This window comes from Elephas maximus, chromosome 15 (assembly GCF_024166365.1).
Source record: "Elephas maximus indicus isolate mEleMax1 chromosome 15, mEleMax1 primary haplotype, whole genome shotgun sequence".
Taxonomy (NCBI): Eukaryota; Metazoa; Chordata; class Mammalia; order Proboscidea; family Elephantidae; genus Elephas; species Elephas maximus.
Window position 1 is genome coordinate 55,262,658 of NC_064833.1, and position 18,449 is coordinate 55,281,106.

The window sequence follows — 18,449 nt, forward strand, 5'->3', positions numbered from 1 at the left end:
TCTGTAAGAACAGACAGTACTTTACGGATGGATAGGATAGTCAGACAAAGGGGGTCAGAAACACTGACATGTACACATCGGCACACATTCACCAGGGGCCTCAAAGAAAGAGAAGGACAAGTCAATAGGTTTTTACATGTATATATGGTGCTCAGGAAGCCCTGGTTGCACAATGGTTAAAGTGCTGGGGGGTTAACCAAAAGGTCTGCAGTTCCAACCCACCAGTGGTTCCACGGGAGAAAAGACCTGGTGATCTGCTCCCGTAAAGATTTCCACCTAGGAAACCCTATGGGGCAGTTCTACTCTGTCCTATAGGGTCCCTGAGTCGGAATCCACTCCACGGCACAAAACAGGGCGCTCAACACAGGCATTAACATTAGGCAAACTCAATGCATATAAGCTGCTTAAATATTTATAAAAGAATTTTTCAGTCTCCCTCCTTAGAAAAATTCCCCATGAAAGGGCCTCTGAGAATAGGAATAGAAACAGCAGCCAAACGGGATCTAACAAGCTAAGTCGACCTGGCGCAGGCGCAGAAGGTCCACAGAGTCTCGCAGAATCGGGGTATTGTCCTCTCTTTTTTTTTGACCCCTGAGCCGGAAGCCGTGGAGCGGAAGAGGCCCGGCCAGGAAGCGTGAGGACGCGGTTCCTTAGCCAAGGGCTGGGGCGCCTTTCATCCGGTCCTGCTCCGAGCGGTGAAGGGTCAGGCCCGTGAGTGTGGGTCATGGCGCTGGTTGCCCGATTGTGGCGCTTTCTCCATTTGGGACGTGGCACCGTCCCGGGGCCTCGGCTGCTGATGGGAGCTCCGGGCAGCCGCGGTCGGTGCGGCCTCGGGCGACTCCCCGGCTTTGAGGTACCCCCGTCGTCCTGGCTCCCGCTCTTCCCCCCGTGCCCCTCGCCCCCCGCTGCTGAGTTTTAGGGGGCCCCCTTCTCCAGGCTGGCGACCCCGGGCTACCTTAGAAGATGTGGTGAATTGAGGAAGCAACTCGGGGCCAGGTGTGCCCGGAGCGCGCCGTCTGACCACGGCGGACAGCCTCCTGGCTGCTCTGTGGAAACCAGAGTTGGGTCCCAGGAGGGGTGGGACACATTTCCCGCGAGAAGCTGCTTATTGCCCTTCCTGTGTGAAAATAGGAAGAACCTAAGGTGTTAAAAAACAAAAACCTTCACCCCTGTGAAATGAAAGTTTCACTTGCAGCGATGCCAAATGCGCTGACATCCCTTGAGGCTGTCAGTCTGCCGGCCTGAAAAGTTTATGGTGTGATTTTGAAAATTCACCTACATCTTTGAAGCAGAAATTTTGCGCTAGATTTTTTTTTTTAGCATTTATGAGCTACTTGTATTTTCTGCAGAATATTAAAGAAGAATGTTAGGATCTTGAACTGTGGTCCAGTTCTGGCATTTACTATTAGACTGGTTATGGGCCTTGATTTTTTTATGTCTTTGAAAAGGGAATGCGTGGGGTGGTGGGCATTGGTGTATATCATATATTTCACTTGAACTAGGTCTTTTATATATTCGAACTTAGAATTATGATTGGGGCCGGGGGATAGATAATAAGGCATGCTCACTTTGCTAGATGATACAGGTGGAGAGATGGGAAGGGTACTAAATATGAAACTGGTTAGCCTCAGTTTCCAGATTAGAACACTGCTGAGTTTCAAATCCCATTTTAGCGGGGTGAATTTAATTTAAATGATAATAACAAAACAGTGAAGGTTCATTATATGCCAGGCATTGTGTTAAGCATGATCTCTAATCTTAATATTTACCGTATGAATTAAGTACTGTTATTTTAACCATTTTTCAGAGGAGGAAACTGAAGTAAGGTTAAATTACGTGCCCAAGGTAACACAGCTAGAAAAACATTAGATTTGATGACAGGCAGAGTATTTCCAAAGTCCAGCTAGGGAAAACTGAAAACTAGGGAAGCAAGACAGAAAAGGATGGGAAAAAATCTGTGTCAGGAGATACTAAAATTATACTCTAAGTCAAAACGCAGTAATGAAAATTCTTTCCTGCCTCTAGGTATATTGAATTTTCAGGGGATTAGAACTATATATTATTATCAATTTTCAGCTATTCATGCGTTTTAATAGTCCTCATAATTTCTGCTTTCCTTTTTCCTAGATCTTTCACTTAGCATGGTGCATGATGTTGATAAGTTGAGTTGGCGGTATCATCCAGGAGTATTCAAAGATTTGGGGCTATTTTTGAGTTGCTGAAGAGATTTCATTTTTCTGTTTGTAATCTATAAAACACCCATCTCTGAACCTTTATTCTCCAACAAATTTCATGCTTCTATCTTTTAGTTTTATCTGCCTCTGGTTCAGGGATCAGGAGCCCTGGTAATGCAGTAGTTAAGAGTTTGGCTGCTAACCGAAAGATTGGCACTTCAAATCCACCAGCCGCTCCTTGGGAACCCTATGGGGCAGTTCTCCTCTGTCCTGTAGGGTCGCTCTGAGTTCGAATCGATTCAGTGGCAGTGGGTTTTGGTTGTGTTTTTTTTTTTTTTTTTGGCCAGAAGGTACAGTAGTGAACAAGAGAGACAGACCGTTTCTCATTGATCTTATATCTGGACTAGAAGGGAAGATAGTAATTGAACAGATACAATTAGTGCTAAATGTTAGGAAAAGAGAAGCACAGGTATACTTAACCTTGTCTTGAAGGGAGGGATGAGAAATGTGTGGCAATCAGATGATATCTAAGGTGATTATGAGTTATGTAGATAAAGGGAAGATGGAAAAAAAGAATATTCCAGTAAAGATAATAGAATGATATAGGGTTTGAGATAGGAAAAGGTGATACTTTTGAGGAACTCAAAGTATGACAGAAGACTAGTGAGGGAGAATGAATAGAAATTAGCTGAAAGTAAGGCAAGTACTATTGTACTAGTTATCGATTCCTAGGTAACAAATTATCCAAAAACTTAGTGGCTTAAAACAACAAACACTTAATATCTCATGGTTTGCATGGGTCAGGAATCCAGGCACAGCATAACTGTTGTTGTTGTGTGCCATATACCTGTAGGATAGAGTAGAACTGCCCCATAGAGTTTCCAAGGAGCAGCTGGTGGATTCAGACTGCCAATGTTTTGGTTAGCAGCATGAGCTCTTAACCACTTAGCCTGTAAGGCTCCATAAACCAAATCCATTGCTGTCGAGTCAATTCTGACTCATAGTGACCCTATAGGACAGAGTAGAACTCCCCATAGTTTCCAAGGAGTGCCTGGTGGATTTGAACTGCAGACCTTTTGGTTATGAGTCGTAGCAGTTAACCACTATGCCACCAGGGTTTTCATGGATACCTGTATTTAAAAGTCTCTCATGAGCTTGCTATGAGTTGGAATTGACCCAACGGCGATGAATTATGAGGTTGCAGTCAAGCTACCTCATCTGAAGGTGGAAGGGGAATCTGCTTACTAGCTTACTCAAGTGGTTATTGGCATGCCTGTCAGTCACCAAGAGGGCTTCTCCACAGAACTGCCTGGAGATACAGGAGCTGACTTCTTCCAGGGCGAGTGATCAAAGAGCATATGAGAGAGTGAGTGCCAAAGAAGGAAGTCACAGTCTTTTTATAACCTAACTTTGGAAGTGACATCCCTTCACTTCCGCCATATTCTGTTTCTTTGAAGGTAGTAAGTCCAGCCTATACTTAAGGGGAGGGGATTTCACAGGGGTATGAATATTAGAATGCAGGGATCATTGGAGGCTGTTCTAGAGGCCGTCTACCATGACTGGATTTGATTTATTTTGAATCCAGTTAAGTATCTTCAGTATTTTTGTTCAAGAAAGCAAATAAACCATTCTGTTTAACCACGCCTTCTCTTAAGAACATTATCCAGTTTGGTGCTAGGTGCTAAATAGGAGCTCATTAAAGCTTTTTAAATTACTTTTTAAAATCAACTGTATAGAGACAACTTTCATAAATAAAATGCACTATTTTACATATGTATTTTGATTAATTTTGACAGATTTTTATCCCCAAACCCATTGTCATCAAGTCAGTTCTAACTCATAGCAACCCTATGTTTATACCCCCGACCCATAAAGATATAGAACAATTTCACCACTTCAAAATTTCCCTTGTGCTCCATCCTTCCCCATGCCCCCACCCCCAGTCCCAAGCAACCACTTATTTGCCTCCTGTCACTGTAGATTTGTCTTTTTAGAGATACATATAAATGGAATCATACACTAGCTATACTTTTGTATCTAGCTTCTTTCACTCAACATAATTTTCCCCCACATCACATAAAATACAAAAATAAAATTAAAAAAATTTTAATGTGGTAAAATATAACATTTGCAATGTAGCATAATTGTTTGAAATTCATGCATGTTGTTGCATTTATCAGTAGTTCATTCCTTTTTATTGCTCAGTAGTATTCCATTGTATAGATATATTTGGTTAACTTCAGTCACACTAATCCGTTAAATTGTTAATGTAAAGTGGTATATACTTTGGTAATAATTAAGAAGTCTTTATTTCGATTAAAAACGGTAATGAAATCATCAAACTTTTCCAGTGTACTTGACACAAATTATGAGGCTTCTTTCAATAGTATGAGTGTGTCAATCAGTCATCATATTTTATGCTGCATAAGGAGCCCTGGTGGTGCAGTGGTTAAGACTTCAGCTGCTAACCAAAAGGTCGGTAGTTTGAATTCACCCGCCGCTCTTTGGAAACCTATGGGGCAGTTCTGTTCTGGCCTGTAGGATCCTATGTGTAGGAATCAACTTGATGGCAGTGAGTATGCTGCATAAATTATCAGAAGACATGTGAACTCAAGCATAAAGTTGTGTAGTTCATAAAATAAATGAGAAGTTATTTAATGAAATGGATATACATTAAACAGATGGGGAAGATGTTGCTCATTGTTAATTATGCTTCATCACGTTTATCTGTATGAACAGAATATGTCATCTCAGAATTCTGTTTGTTAGTAGATGGGAAATGGGAATCAGAGTGGCACCAATACCAGTTAGTAGTGGTGTCTTGGGTTGATGAGATCCATTTATTTACATTTCAGTACTCTTTGAACACTAGCAGCCAGGAAGCAATGCCTACAGTTTACAAAACACTTATAAATATGTTTTTATTTGAATTTCTTATCAACTGTCTGAGGAAGGCAGAGTCGATATCCCAGTTTTATAGATGAGGAACGAATGCGTAGAGTCATCTTAGATAAATAGTACCAAAGCCAATAAAATCTCCAACCTCTGTCCAAATATTGAGTGTTTATGCACCAGACACTGTTCTAGGTGCTGACCATAATGGAGATTACATTCTAGTTAGGAGACACATTAAATAAATCAATAAGACACTTAATATGTCAGTTAGTGCCAGGGGGTGCTAGGGACAGTAGTTGCAAATTTAAATAAAATATTAGGGAAGTCCTCATTGTGAAAGTAATAGTTGAGCAAAGGCCTGAGGGTGGTGATGGAGCAAGTGATGGAGACATCAGGGAAGAACATTACAGACGGAGGAAATATCGAGTGCAGTGCACCAGGCAGGAACATCTCTGGTGAGTTCTAATAAGGGTAAAGAGACTTTAGTGGAGTGGTTAGTGGAGAGTGGTAGGAAATGAGGTCAGAGACGTGATGGGCCTTATAGGGCCGTGGAGATACAAGGCCTTTTAGGTAATTTTATGGTTTTACTCTGAGTAACATGGGAAGCCATTAGAGGGTTTTGAGCAGATAAGTGAGGTAATATAGCATGACTGAAAGGGATTCTTTTAGCTAGTGTGTTGAGAATAGACCAGAGAGGGGAAGAGCAGAAACAGAAGACAGTTAGGAGGCTATTGCCATAATCCAAATGAGTGGTGATGGTGGCTAGAACCAGGGTGATAGCAGTGAAGGTGGTAAGACCGTTTGGATGTTGAATATATTTTGGATCAGATGTGGGTTTTGAGAGAAAGAAGCAGAGTTGAGAATGACCCCAAGTTGTTTTTTTTTTTTTTAATATGTAACTTTGACAACTAGAAGAATAGAGTTGCCATTTATCATCCCAGAGAAGTGAGTTTTGGGAAAAGAACAGCTGGTTTGACTATTAAACTTGAGATACCTCTTAGGCTTCATGTAGAGATAGATGTCGAGTAGGCAGTTTGACCTAAGATTCTGAAGTTTAGAGGAGATGTCTAGGCTGGAGATTACATTTGGGTGCTTTTGGCACATAGGTGGTATTTAAAGCCGTGAAACTAAATGTGATCATCAGAGTGAAGCAAATAGAGAAGAGTCTGGGACTAAGCCCTGGACACACCTGGGCACTGAGGTATTAGAGATGAGGAGCCAGCAAAGGAGACTGAGAAGGAGCAGTCATTGAGGTAGGAGGAAATTCAGGAGAGTCATAGTCTAAAGCCAAGTGAAGAGTGTTTCAAGAATGCATGATAATAACACAAAACAGATCAGTGGTTGCAAGGGCAAGGTTGGGTAAGGGGAGTAGATGGTTTAAAAAGGGGTATGAGTAAACTTTTGGAGTTGATGGATATGTCATATACTTATATCAAAATTTAACAAATGGTAGACTTTAAGTATGCAGTTTATTGTATGTCAGTTATACTTTAATAAAGTTGTTTTCAAAAATTAATAACCATCCATGATAAAAAAAAAAAACAGTGATAAACTGTCACATGCTGCTAATAGGTCAAGTAAGAAGAGAACTCAGGGTTGACCATAGGAAATAGGAACATCCTTGGTGACCTTAACCAGAATACTATCCTTGTAATTGTAGGCATGAAAGGGGGATTTGTGTGTGTTCAAGAGAGAATGGGTAGAGTGGAAGTGGAGACAGTACTGACCCTCTTTTGAAGACTTGCTGAAAAGGGGGCTGAGAAATGGGACTGAAGAGAGATGTGAAGTCAAGATGAAGGTTGTTTTTAAGAAGGGAGATTTACAACTTGCAAAGATAGCTTGTTTTTATGCTGATGGGAATGAATCAACTGAAAGGAAAAAAGTGATGCTACATGAAAGAAAAACTATTGTCAAGAAAGGGGTGAATTGCTACAATGGTATCTATATATTTCTCTTTTACCATTGGTCTCAAGAATCTGGCCATAATTTTAAAAATTAATTTCTAAATCTGTTTGGATATGCCTTTTATTTTATTCATCATTTATTTAAAAATTATAGGGTTTGAGGATCACTTTTGAAGATATCTTTAAAAGCATCTACATTTTTTGTATAGTATTTGGTATTTTTAATCTTGCCTATTCCTAAGACTGATATTTATTGTGTATTGGTGTATCATATTTTATGTCATAGAATGTGTAATATCCATGCCTCACCAAATAAAATGCCGGTCTTCTAGTCGGCATGACTGACTTTTAGCCACTACCACCCTTGGGGTAGCTTATCTAGACTATTTTCTTATCAAGATTGCATTATATTATGCTCTCTCTGTAAAGTGATTCTGTGAAATAGTTTTACCAAAGAATTTGATGAAGTAGTTTTTGTGCTTACAGTACTCTTAAGATTGATTACTTTGTGGGGTGAAAATTGATATAATTTTTTTTCTTGGGGTAGCAATTCCCTTCAATTTTCTTGGTTTGATAACTGGCCATAATTGTTTCCTCAGGTGATAGGAAACCCAGGAACTTTCAAAAGAGGTCTTTTATTCTCAGCTTTGTCTTACTTGGGTTTTGAAATTTATCAGGTCGTTTCTCAGGCTGCTGTGGTTCATGCCACAGCCAAAGGTAAGCTTAAATTAAACAACTTCTTTTGTCCTTTTTTTCTGGGGGGGAGAGGGTGGGGATATATTTTTGTTATAGGCTGGACTATTCCCTGCTTCTCAGTCTGAGATCTGTGTCTCTATCTATCTATCTATAATTTCTTCCAGAAACTCAAGCTCCTTCAGTGATAAATAATCTACTAAATGCTTTATATTTTTGTATACCCCTTGAGCTAAGAAAATTTTTTATATTTTTAAAAACTTGAAGGGTTGTAGGGAAAAAAGAGAAAAGCATGTCACAGAGACCATATATGGACTCCAAAGCCTAAAATATTTACTCTCTGAACCTTTGTGCTAAAGGTTTACTGACGCCTGCTTTATAGTGACAGAGTGATTCTTTTGTTTCCCTAATGTCAAGATGTTAGATTTTTCTTGACGTAATTTTAAACTTTTAAAAACCAAAGTGTCAAAGCAGTGATTGGAACCCGTGTATCTTTATTTCTCTTTGCATCTATCACACTTAGAGTGTCTTAACACCACTACGGAAATGAGTGCAGAGATGTATTGCTTCCCTAGCCAACAAAATAGGACATTTTGAAAGGCAAAGTCAAAATTCCTTTTAGCTTAATGATCATAGTCCATTTTTTCGGAAGTGTCTGAATGACATAAAAAATTACCATATGTTCATTCAATTAAAAATAACATTTTAGTGTCCAACATTTAATTTATGCTGAAAACTAAGCTTATTGCTTTTATTACAGATTTTAATGAAAATGGATTTATATTTTAGAATTATTTTTATATTTTACTGTTTCTTTTGAGCATGTAAAAAGTTAATGCGAAGAAAAGAATGTGGGTATTTGTTTAGCCTGCCTTGGTTTTCCTTAGCTTTATTTCCTTAAAACAAAAAATCTGGTAGGTTCATATAATCTGTGAGACTATAGGCCATAGCCCTTGAGAAAATCATTAATAATTGATAGACTATAGAAGCCAGGCTTTTTTTTAATTTGAAAAATGACTTACATGTTTTTATAAAAATATATTTTTATTGGTCCTTGGCAAGTTTTACTTTGTCATGTATCTCTCCCATTTTCTAAGCTGTGATCCTTATTTTTCATAATTTTTAGGGATTGATTTTCAAATAATAATTTCACTCATTGGAACTTCTGTTTAATTTTTTTTAGATCTACTTCATACTCATAGAAGGTAGTTAAAAAGTTTTTTTTACCCTTCATTTACTAGGATTAAATCATATTTAGAAGCGGCACTTGTATGGAAATGAGTAAAGGTTAAGGATTTAAATATTTTTGACATTTCAGTTGGATGGAATTGTGGGACTAATTTTTTAGATGGTAATATTTATGTTTACCACATGGTGGTGCCAAAAACCCACTTGACAGCAGTCATTTAAGCACTTGTTAGGAAGTTTTTCAGAAGTCTAAAATAGTTATCACTGGGCTAAAATCAAGCTGTTAACAAGGCTTGTGTTCTTTTTGGAGGCTCTAGGGAAGAATTTGTTCCTTGCGTTTTCCAACTTTCACAGGCTTCCCCCATTCCTTGGTTAACAGCCCCTTGTTCCGTCTTCAAAGCCAGCGATCACAGCACTTTCATCTTGTTTCTGTGGTCACATCTTCTCTGATTCTCTTCTGCCTCTTCCACCTTTAAAGACCCTTGTGATTGCATTGGGCCCACCTGGATAATCCAAGATAATCTCCCTATTCTAAAGTTAGATGATTAGCAACCTTAATTCCCTTTTGCCATGTGACTGAACGTATTCACAGGTTCCAGGGGTTAAGATGTAGACATCTTTGGGAGCCGTTTTTCTTTCTACTGCAAATATTGACCAAGAATGCTGAGACACTGCTTTTTCTTTTTAATAATCTTTGAGTTATTAAAACCTAAACTTTGAGAATCAGCTGCTGATGAAATTATAAAATAGAATAGTATGGAAACAAACTTTAGAAAATTAACCAGCTGTGTGAATATTATTAAACTCCATAGCATCTAACCAGATTGAAGTAGGATGATAGAAAAAATCTTTACATAATTTTAGGGTTTCTTTACAGTTGTCACGTGATTTTTCCTAAGTATACTTTTTTTTTTTTTTTAGTATACTTAACATCATAACATTAAATTAATAAAATACTTCACTTACGTGGTTGTGTAATAAATTTCATGTGTTTTTCTGCTGGTCTAGATTTTAATTTTTTTTTTAATTTTTAAAATTGTTTGACCTTAAATACTCAATGATTAATTAAAATATGCTAAGATAAATAGTGAACTTAACTGACACATTATTGGAATGTTGCTTATAAGTAGGACTAAGTAGTCAGTACCCTTATAGAAGACAAAATTAAATGTGTATGTTCCTCAGTAATAATTGTAATACCCTGATCTTCCACCTTAAGGAGCCCTGGTTATGCAGTGGTTAAAGTGCTTGGTTGCTAAGCAGAAGGTTAGTGGTTTGAGTGCACTAGCTGCTCCATGGGAGAAAGATATGGCAATCTGCTTCCATAAACATTTACAGCCTTGGAAACCCTATAGGGTTTTGCTGTGAGTCGGAATCAACTCGATGGCAGTGGCTTTGGTTGGATCTTCAAACTTAATATTTTTTAAGGAAGTAGTTTTTGCAGGGTATTACATTGTCTGTAAAGCTTATTTCATGATAATGCCTAAACTAGTTAGCAAGTTGGTTGAAGAGTAGTACCAATGAGGTAAGTTTCAGACTCTCTGTATAGTTAACTAAGTTCTTGATGACACGTTTTACTCTTTTCCAAAGAAGTGTCTATATAAGCTAGGTCATAAAGAGAACCTGGTAAAACAGTGTGGTTCATTTTATGCAAATTAATAATTTCCAGTACTGCAAGTGGATAAGTTACATCATCATTTTTACAAAGGATGGTACTTAACAACAACAACAGAGATTTTATGTGAAGGGTGTTTGTACCATAAACTCTCATGGGAAATTTATGTTTTAAAATTTTTTTTAAATGTATCATGTTTAGTCATATTTAATACATTTTCTAATTTTTTATTTTCCATTATTTCAGTAAATCATTGATTCAGATAACCTCATATTTATTTCTACTACAGTTCTGTCTAGGTTCTTTAGAATTTTTGATCTTTCACTATAGGTGATTTCTAGATCTGATTTTTTTGCTTGTGTACCCATTGCTGTCAAGTTGATTCTGATTCACAGTGATTGTATAGGACAGAGTAGAACTGCCCCATGGAGTTTCCAGGGCTCTAAACCTTCATGGATGCAGATTACAGCATCTTTCTCCTGTGGAGCGGCTGGTGAGTTTGAACCACCAACTTTCCTGTTAGCTGCCAAGTGCTTGACTGCTGTGCCACCAGGGCTCCTTTTGCTTATACAGAAAAGTGTTTACGTTTCTTAGAGTTGGTGCCATTTGGCTTGGGAAGAACTACTTTATTGTGTCTTTTTTTTTTTAAAATAATATACTTCAAAGTTGAAGAAATCCTTGAACAAGCAGATTACCTATATGAAAGTGGAGATACTGAAAAGCTTTATCAATTGCTAACCTCGTATAAGGAAAGGTAGGTGACATATGATAGGCCTGGGTTTGCACTTTGCTCAAAATTTTATGTTATGTAACAATTGCAATGATCCTTGGTGCTCGAAATTTACATAATAAAGAATTACAGTTTTTACTTAAGATAATATTTCCTAAAGTTTTATTTATGGTATAATATTTCTTACATTAGACTTAAAAAAAAAATAAATTATTACACTTTTTACTTAAGATAATATTTCCTAAAGTTTTATTTATGGTATAATATTTCTTACATTAGACTTAGAAGTGCTATATTTATCACATTTGTTTAGAAGACTTTGTTATTTTACTTGTTCTAGTGGAATGTTGAGATTTTTTTTCTGTTTTACCAGTTTGGTTTGCGTCATGTAAGGTGATCATTGACTGTAGGTTTATCTGTTTTGTATACTTCTCATTCCTTTTTGGTTAAAGTCAGTGCTTATTGGAATAAGGATTAAGTGATTTATTAAGAATTAGGATGATCATATGCCCTTGTCAAATGTTATCTGTGTATCACTTCAGGAGCAGTCTTTTCAGAAAAATAAAAAAACCCTCCTTTTTCTGTTTTTAGTATTAGAGTACATTTTTAGTCCAGAATCAGTGTTTATTCATTTTTTGAGATGGTGGGGATGTGGAGACTTGGTCAAATAAAGCTGAATGATATTTCCAGATTTCTCATCTACCGCTTTTCTGAAACTAGAAACATTGAGTCATTTTCAGCTACCTTTCTTAGATTCCCAAAAAGAGTTTTCTTACCAAGAGCCATTAATTTTACTTTCTAAATAATTTTCAGAAACCCTGGTGGTGTAGTGGTTAAGTGCCACAGCTGCTAACCAAAACGTCAGCAGTTAAATCCACCAGGCACTCCTTGGAAACTCTCTGGGACAGTTCTACTCTGTCCTATAGGGTCGCTGTGAGTCGGAAATGACTCAACGGCAATGGGTTTTTTAAATACCTTTCTATCTCTTTTTCCTTCTCCATTCTCATATCAGTAACTTCAGGTGACTGATTAGACATTTTATAGTCTTTTCAGTAATAATTTGAAAAGTAAGCAGTAAGGTAGTTATTCCATATTCATTGAATTATACATGTACAGTAATTACCTTTTCTTTGTGTAAAATATTTAAAAACTTTCCAAATTGTATTGCATACTATTTTTTGTTAAAAAAAAAAAAACCAAAATATATACAGTAGGCTTAAAGGCAAACATTTAATAAAAAGGAATTCAAGGTTAGTTTTTAAAAATATTTCAGATTCTTAATTGTGGTTACTATTATTTATTATTTTATATGTTTATATTTAAATGGCGGTTACTCAAGGAATCCAGTGTCCTTACGTGAATAAGAAGCCATTCATCATGGCGTGGATGATACATTCAAACAGAATTTATTTTGAGATTATATTCAATTGTTCATTCACTAACAAGTATTTATCGTATTATATGCCTACTCTGTGCCAGGCACTGTATTAGGGGGTAGAGATACACCAGTTTTATTTTTTTAGGGCATGACCCTGTCTGTAAATTTATGTATTTTATAGTAACCACTTAGTGAGTTGCATGAAGCACAGTTCCAGTGAGGTCAGGCCCCAGTTTCATATGTTAGAGAATTCAAATACAAAGACAGTTTCTAAGAAAATCAGTATTTAGATACTATAGCTAATATTTATGAATAATATTAAATATTTTATAGGAAGTTTCAGCAAAAAAGTTTTTATATGAAAGTAAATTTAACATTAATAATAGCTTTTTGATAACCATGTTGCTTGCTATATCCTCACTCATCTTTGAAACCATAATGTAGTGGTTAATGATGTGACCTTTAACAAGTTAAAAATGCCAACTAAATGGTTGTTTTATATTTTATTTCAAATTAGTGAAGATGCAGAGTTACTATGGCGTTTGGCACGGGCATCACGTGATATAGCCCAGCTTAGCAGAACCTCAGAAGAGGAGAAAAAACGATTGGTGTATGAAGCCCTAGAATATGCAAAAAGGGCACTTGAAAAAAATGAATCGAGTTTTGCCGCTCATAAGGTAAAGTGCTTAAAATAACTAAGCTGCTGCCATGTACTGAGAGGTACATTGGTTCATACTTACCTATTCTGTTATCCCTAGCTGATATAGGAAAGAAGAATGCTCTATTTTAAAGAAGTAGGGAAAAGATTTATTTTTGTAGCATTTTTTCAAAAAGAAGTAGGTGGTGGTGTTTCTTTTTTTTTAATTGTTGAATATTCTAACTTTATTATTATGTCGATAAGTTACTTTTGTGAACGATTGTTTTTAAGCAAAAGTATTAGTATCATGAATTACCTATATCTTTATTTCTAGTAGTACAAGCACTTGGCAAATATTTTCTCATATTTCTGCTTTATGTGGAAGTAAGAATATAGCAGCTGGACAGCTGAGACCCAGTATAGTTCTTCACATGTTACTCAGCTAGTTTCTGGATTTCCTAATTGGTTTAGAACAGTGTGTTTCAATGGGCAGTATAGGAGTATAGGGGAGGCCACTGGCATTTTGGATTAGGACCCTTCTTTATCATGTCGGACTGTCCCGCAAGTTGTTGTGATACTCAAAGTCCATTCCCACACATTTCTAAAATGCTAGCTTTAGAGGTTTGGTAGCACCCTCTCTGCCCCCGACTAAAAATAAGTAAAACTACTTGTTTACATTAAAGATAAAACTTTGACATTTATCAAGACTTATTTCATGTCCCCGAATATGGTTATCTTTGTAAATGTTCTGTGTGTACTTCAGAATAATGTATATTCAGCTACTGTTGTAGCTTATAGATATCAGTTAGGTTAAGTTGTTCAAGCCGTCTTTATCTGTCTGCTTGTTTTATAAATTATTGAGAGACGGGTGTTGAAATCTCCAACTATAATTGTAGATTTGTGTATTATTATTTGCAGTTTTATTAGTTTTTGCTTGTGTATTTTGAAATGCAGTTATTAGGGCTATAATAAACATTTAGAATTGTTGTATCCCCTTGGTGAATTGACCTCTTTTTCATTATAAAATGATCCTCTTTATCTTTTGAAATAATCTTGGGTTTACAACCTACTTCGTCTGATATTAATGTAACCATTCTAGTTTCTTTTAATGTTAGCTGGTATATCTTTTTCTCTCCTTTTACTTTTAACTTGTATATCTTTTTCTCTCCTTTTACTTTTAACTTATTTGTAGCTTTATATTTGACGTGATGTCTTGTGATAGTTATGTCTTTTATTTTTATTTAATTTTCATTTTATAGCTTTTTTTTAAATCGAGATGTGCTTCATATATCATAAAATACACCATTTTGAAACCCTGTATGATCCCTCTAGTCTTTTTTTTTTTTTTTTTTTCTATGATCCCTCTAGTTTTCTGGATTTGGGCTACTTGGTTACTGTCAGTGGAGATTAAATGAGTATAGTATATAAAGATGTGTGTATGTTTAAATTATACTTTTTTATTTTTGATAAAACATCAAGATACAAAAGATTTTGATGGAGAGTAGATTTGAACAGAGGTTGTGTTAGAATTCTTTTGGTTATAATTATTCGGATCCCACAGAAATTAGCTCAGACAAAAAAAACTTCGCCATCAGGTTGATTTCGACTCATGGTGACCCCCCGTGTTCCAGTGTAGAACTGCTCCACAGGGCTTTCTTGCCGTAATCTTTACAGAAGCAGATCACCAGGCCTTTCTTCTATGATCCTGCTGAGTGGGTTGGAACCACCAACCTTTAGGTTAATAGTCTAGTGCAAACCTCCCCAGGGACCTTCACACGAAAAAGTGGGGAAAGGTTATTATAAGAAATTATTACATGTCATAGAGCCCAAAGGCGGGGTATATTTGGGCCTCAGGAAAAAACTGGTTTGATCACTCTGAGGCTTCATTGTCTCTCTTCTCCACTGTTGTCTGCAAATCTTTTTTTACTACAGACTTTTTTTTCTCAGTGTAAACGCTGTGACTAACTGCAGCAGGTGGGCTTATGCATGTTCAAAAGACCAGATAGCCTGAAGCTCAAATATCTTAGGTTCAGCTCTGGGGGAAGAAACTCCGATTGTCTCAGTTTGGGTCTTTGTCCAACTGTGGCTATGGGGACGTGGTCACAATTGACAAATGTGACAGTTCCTACTATTACAGTGCAGTTGTGTGAGGAGAGACAGCTCTCGTCTCCCAGAGGATGAGAAGACAAAAAATTGTTCAGTTATAAATTTTTATAAATTTGTAATCAAATTATAAACATAATTCATTATCTTTGTGTTCAATATACCATGTTTTGTTGGTAAAAAAGAAGCAATTCTTAGAGAAGTCACTACTTGCCATCATGTATTGTATTTATTCATAAATGTGTCCTGACCTTGTAACTAGAATGTAGGTTGCTGGAGGGCCATGTTCACTTTTCTTTGTATATTCTAGTACGTTTAATACAGTCTTTATGCTTAATAACTTTTTACTAAATGGGAATGACTGTTGAGGAATAAATAATTGTACAGTTCTACCTCATATTGCATGGGATATTATTAAGAGTAGTCTTAACAATTTTCCTCCTATTTTTAGTGGTATGCAATCTGTATTAGTGATGTTGGAGATTACGAAGGCTTCAAGGTTAAAATTGCAAATGCCTACATTATCAAGGAACATTTTGAGGTACTGATAAATTATTAAAGTTCATGAATATAAAAAGTCAGTATTTTTCTTAATAGATTTCTGATAAAGTTTTCTATTGCTGTATAATAAACCACTTAAATTTAGTGGCTTATAGCAGTGACAGCTTGTTTCTCACAATTCTGTATGTTAACTGAGTGCAGCGCTGTTTCTGCTCTGCTTGGTGTAGCTGAAGTCGTTTAGATGGCTGCAGTCAGCTGGGCCCTCAGCTGGGACTGGAGTGTCCGAGATAGTCTCTACAGGGGCTCCTTTTCACTTCTCACCATTTAATAGTCAAGCCCAAGCTTCTTTACAGCATGATAGCTGGCTTCCAAGAGTTGAGTGTTCCAAAGAAGAGCTCCATTTTACAAGCTTTTATCAAGCTTGCCACACTTGGTAATATCGCATTGGCCTAAACAAATCAATTTATACTGTTTCATTTTCTAATTCCATTATTACCTCTAAAGTCATAAGGAATTATTATCTTTGAATTGTTTTTGAAAGACAGTTAAACTAGTGGCAGGAAGGATTACAAAAGAAAAGGGTTTACCTCAGAGCAACTCCTCTCAACCTATTCTAAGGAATCCATACCAAAAAAACAAACCCATTGCCGTCGAGTCAATTCCAACTTATAACCATAGGGTTTCCAAGGAGTGCCTGGTGGATCTGAACTGCCGTCCTTTTGGTTAGCAGCCATACCTCTTAACTGCTATGCCACCTCTAGGCATCTGTTATATATGATAAATTAGCTTCTGTCCCATGTGTCTAGAACGGTACTAACTCTACCGTTCTTGGGAGAATTGAGAAAACAGTTATTCATATCATTTTTTTTTCTAGTGGAACACCAGTTGGGAAAGGTTGCTCATAGTATACATTATATTTCAGTACTTTAAAATATATTTTGCTGTAAGTCATATCACTGTATATAAGGCAAAATGAAATTTAGGTTCGTTCTGGTTCTTACCCGTATCATTAAAACAAGATCTCTGCCAAGTCATAGTTGGTTATCCTTATGCTAGCTGTTCCCTCTACTGCTACTACTAACATCAGTCAAGTTGTCGTTGTGTGCTGTCAAGTTGATTCCAACTCATACCAACCCTATAGGACAGAGTAGAACTGCCCCATAGGGTTTCCTAGGCTGTAATCTTTATGGAAGCAGATTGCCACATTTTTCTCCCGGAGAGTGGCTGGTGAGTTTGAACCAACCCAAGTGCTTAACCATTGCACCACCAGGGCAAGTAATAAATTGAGTAACTGGTACTTACTAAAAATGAAAATAATAATGATGTTCGTGACAGAAGATATGTGCCAGGTGGTACTATGCTTAAGCACTTCCTGTTACTCAGTTAATTTTTACCACAACCCTATGAAGCAGGTATATTATTTTCTTTATTCTACAAAAGAAAAAGCTCAGGTATAATGAGAACGTAGAACATGCCAAGGTCAGCAAGGTAGATGTCGTTGAACTGTGATTTGAACCCTGGCAGTCAGACTTTAAAGCTCGTGCACTTAACCATTTTAAATATTTGAAAATCTGTACCTCACGTTACAAATTACGTTACGAAAATGAAAATATGGGTTTGCAGAAAAACATACACTAGGAAGTTCTAATTTTTTAAAAAGTTTTAATTTTAATGGGATTGACATTAATTGGTGAGAAGTCCTTAGTGCTTTTCAACAAAATAATGGATAATGGGAGAATATTTTCTTTAAAGTCTTTAAAGCTTAAACAATAAAGTCTTTAAATTTAATTCTGTAGTTTATGCTTCATACTAATTCACAAAGGACTTTCAAGTAGGACTTACACAAAGTAAATAGAAATGAGGGAGATTTTATCCACGTATTTTATATTCTACATAATTGCTCTGTGAATTAATATATTCTGTAAATAAGTTTAAATAGTATTTATTTTTCCTTTGGTAAGCACAGATGGGAAAGTTGAACAAAATTTTGCATACAGAGACTTTCTCAAATTATTATGTACTTATTGTTTCTTTTTTAGGACAGAATGCATTTCATTCAGATATTCATATAGGACTTGCCAAAAAGGGACTGTTTGTTTTTCTTTTAACCTAGAAGAAAGAAACATTGAGATCTATAAATTATTATTGTTTTCAAAGTTAGGTACATATATATATTTCATGTTTTTTCTTATTTTGATAAACTACAGTCAGTTTCTTAACCTTATAGGATAGTAATCTTGGTACAAGTCACTAATAGTATAGTGAGTGAAATGAATGTAATCTAAGAATTAGGAGGGAGAAAGTTGTTGTTAATTATGATAGAAGAATTGACATGGAAGGTTTTTTGTTTTTTTTTTTTAATCATGGCTTCTTCAGCAAACATAGTAAAACACTTATTGGTGTTTAGAAAGCAAGTATGATCGATTTTCTCATTTCTTGTTAGAAAGCAATTGAACTGAATCCTAAAGATGCTACTTCAATTCACCTTATGGGTATTTGGTAAGAAAATTTCTTTAAATAAATATTATGGTGATACATAGTATGATCTTATTTTGTAGTATGTATAAATATAAAAAAGCAAGATGTAAAATATTTAAAATTTTTATTTGGCACAGTCTGGAGTGTTAAATC

General features: G+C 36.3%; 1 protein-coding gene across 3 annotated transcripts in view; it reads left to right on the forward strand.

Moving 5' to 3' along the window:
* Nucleotides 1–573: 573 nt before the first annotated feature.
* Nucleotides 574–18,449, forward strand: part of RMDN1 (regulator of microtubule dynamics 1) — a 29,901-nt gene continuing 12,025 nt past the window's right edge. The window contains exons 1-6 of one of the 3 annotated variants that reach the window (XM_049854448.1): nt 574–853; nt 7,651–7,690; nt 11,136–11,223; nt 13,095–13,254; nt 15,769–15,858; nt 18,262–18,317. In XM_049854448.1, the coding sequence (XP_049710405.1) occupies nt 725–853; nt 7,651–7,690; nt 11,136–11,223; nt 13,095–13,254; nt 15,769–15,858; nt 18,262–18,317 (563 nt within the window). In that variant the 5' untranslated portion in view covers nt 574–724. Of the gene's footprint in view, nt 854–7,572; nt 7,691–11,135; nt 11,224–13,094; nt 13,255–15,768; nt 15,859–18,261; nt 18,318–18,449 lie in introns of all 3 variants that reach the window. The other 2 variants (XM_049854446.1, XM_049854447.1) reach the window with 2 other exon arrangements.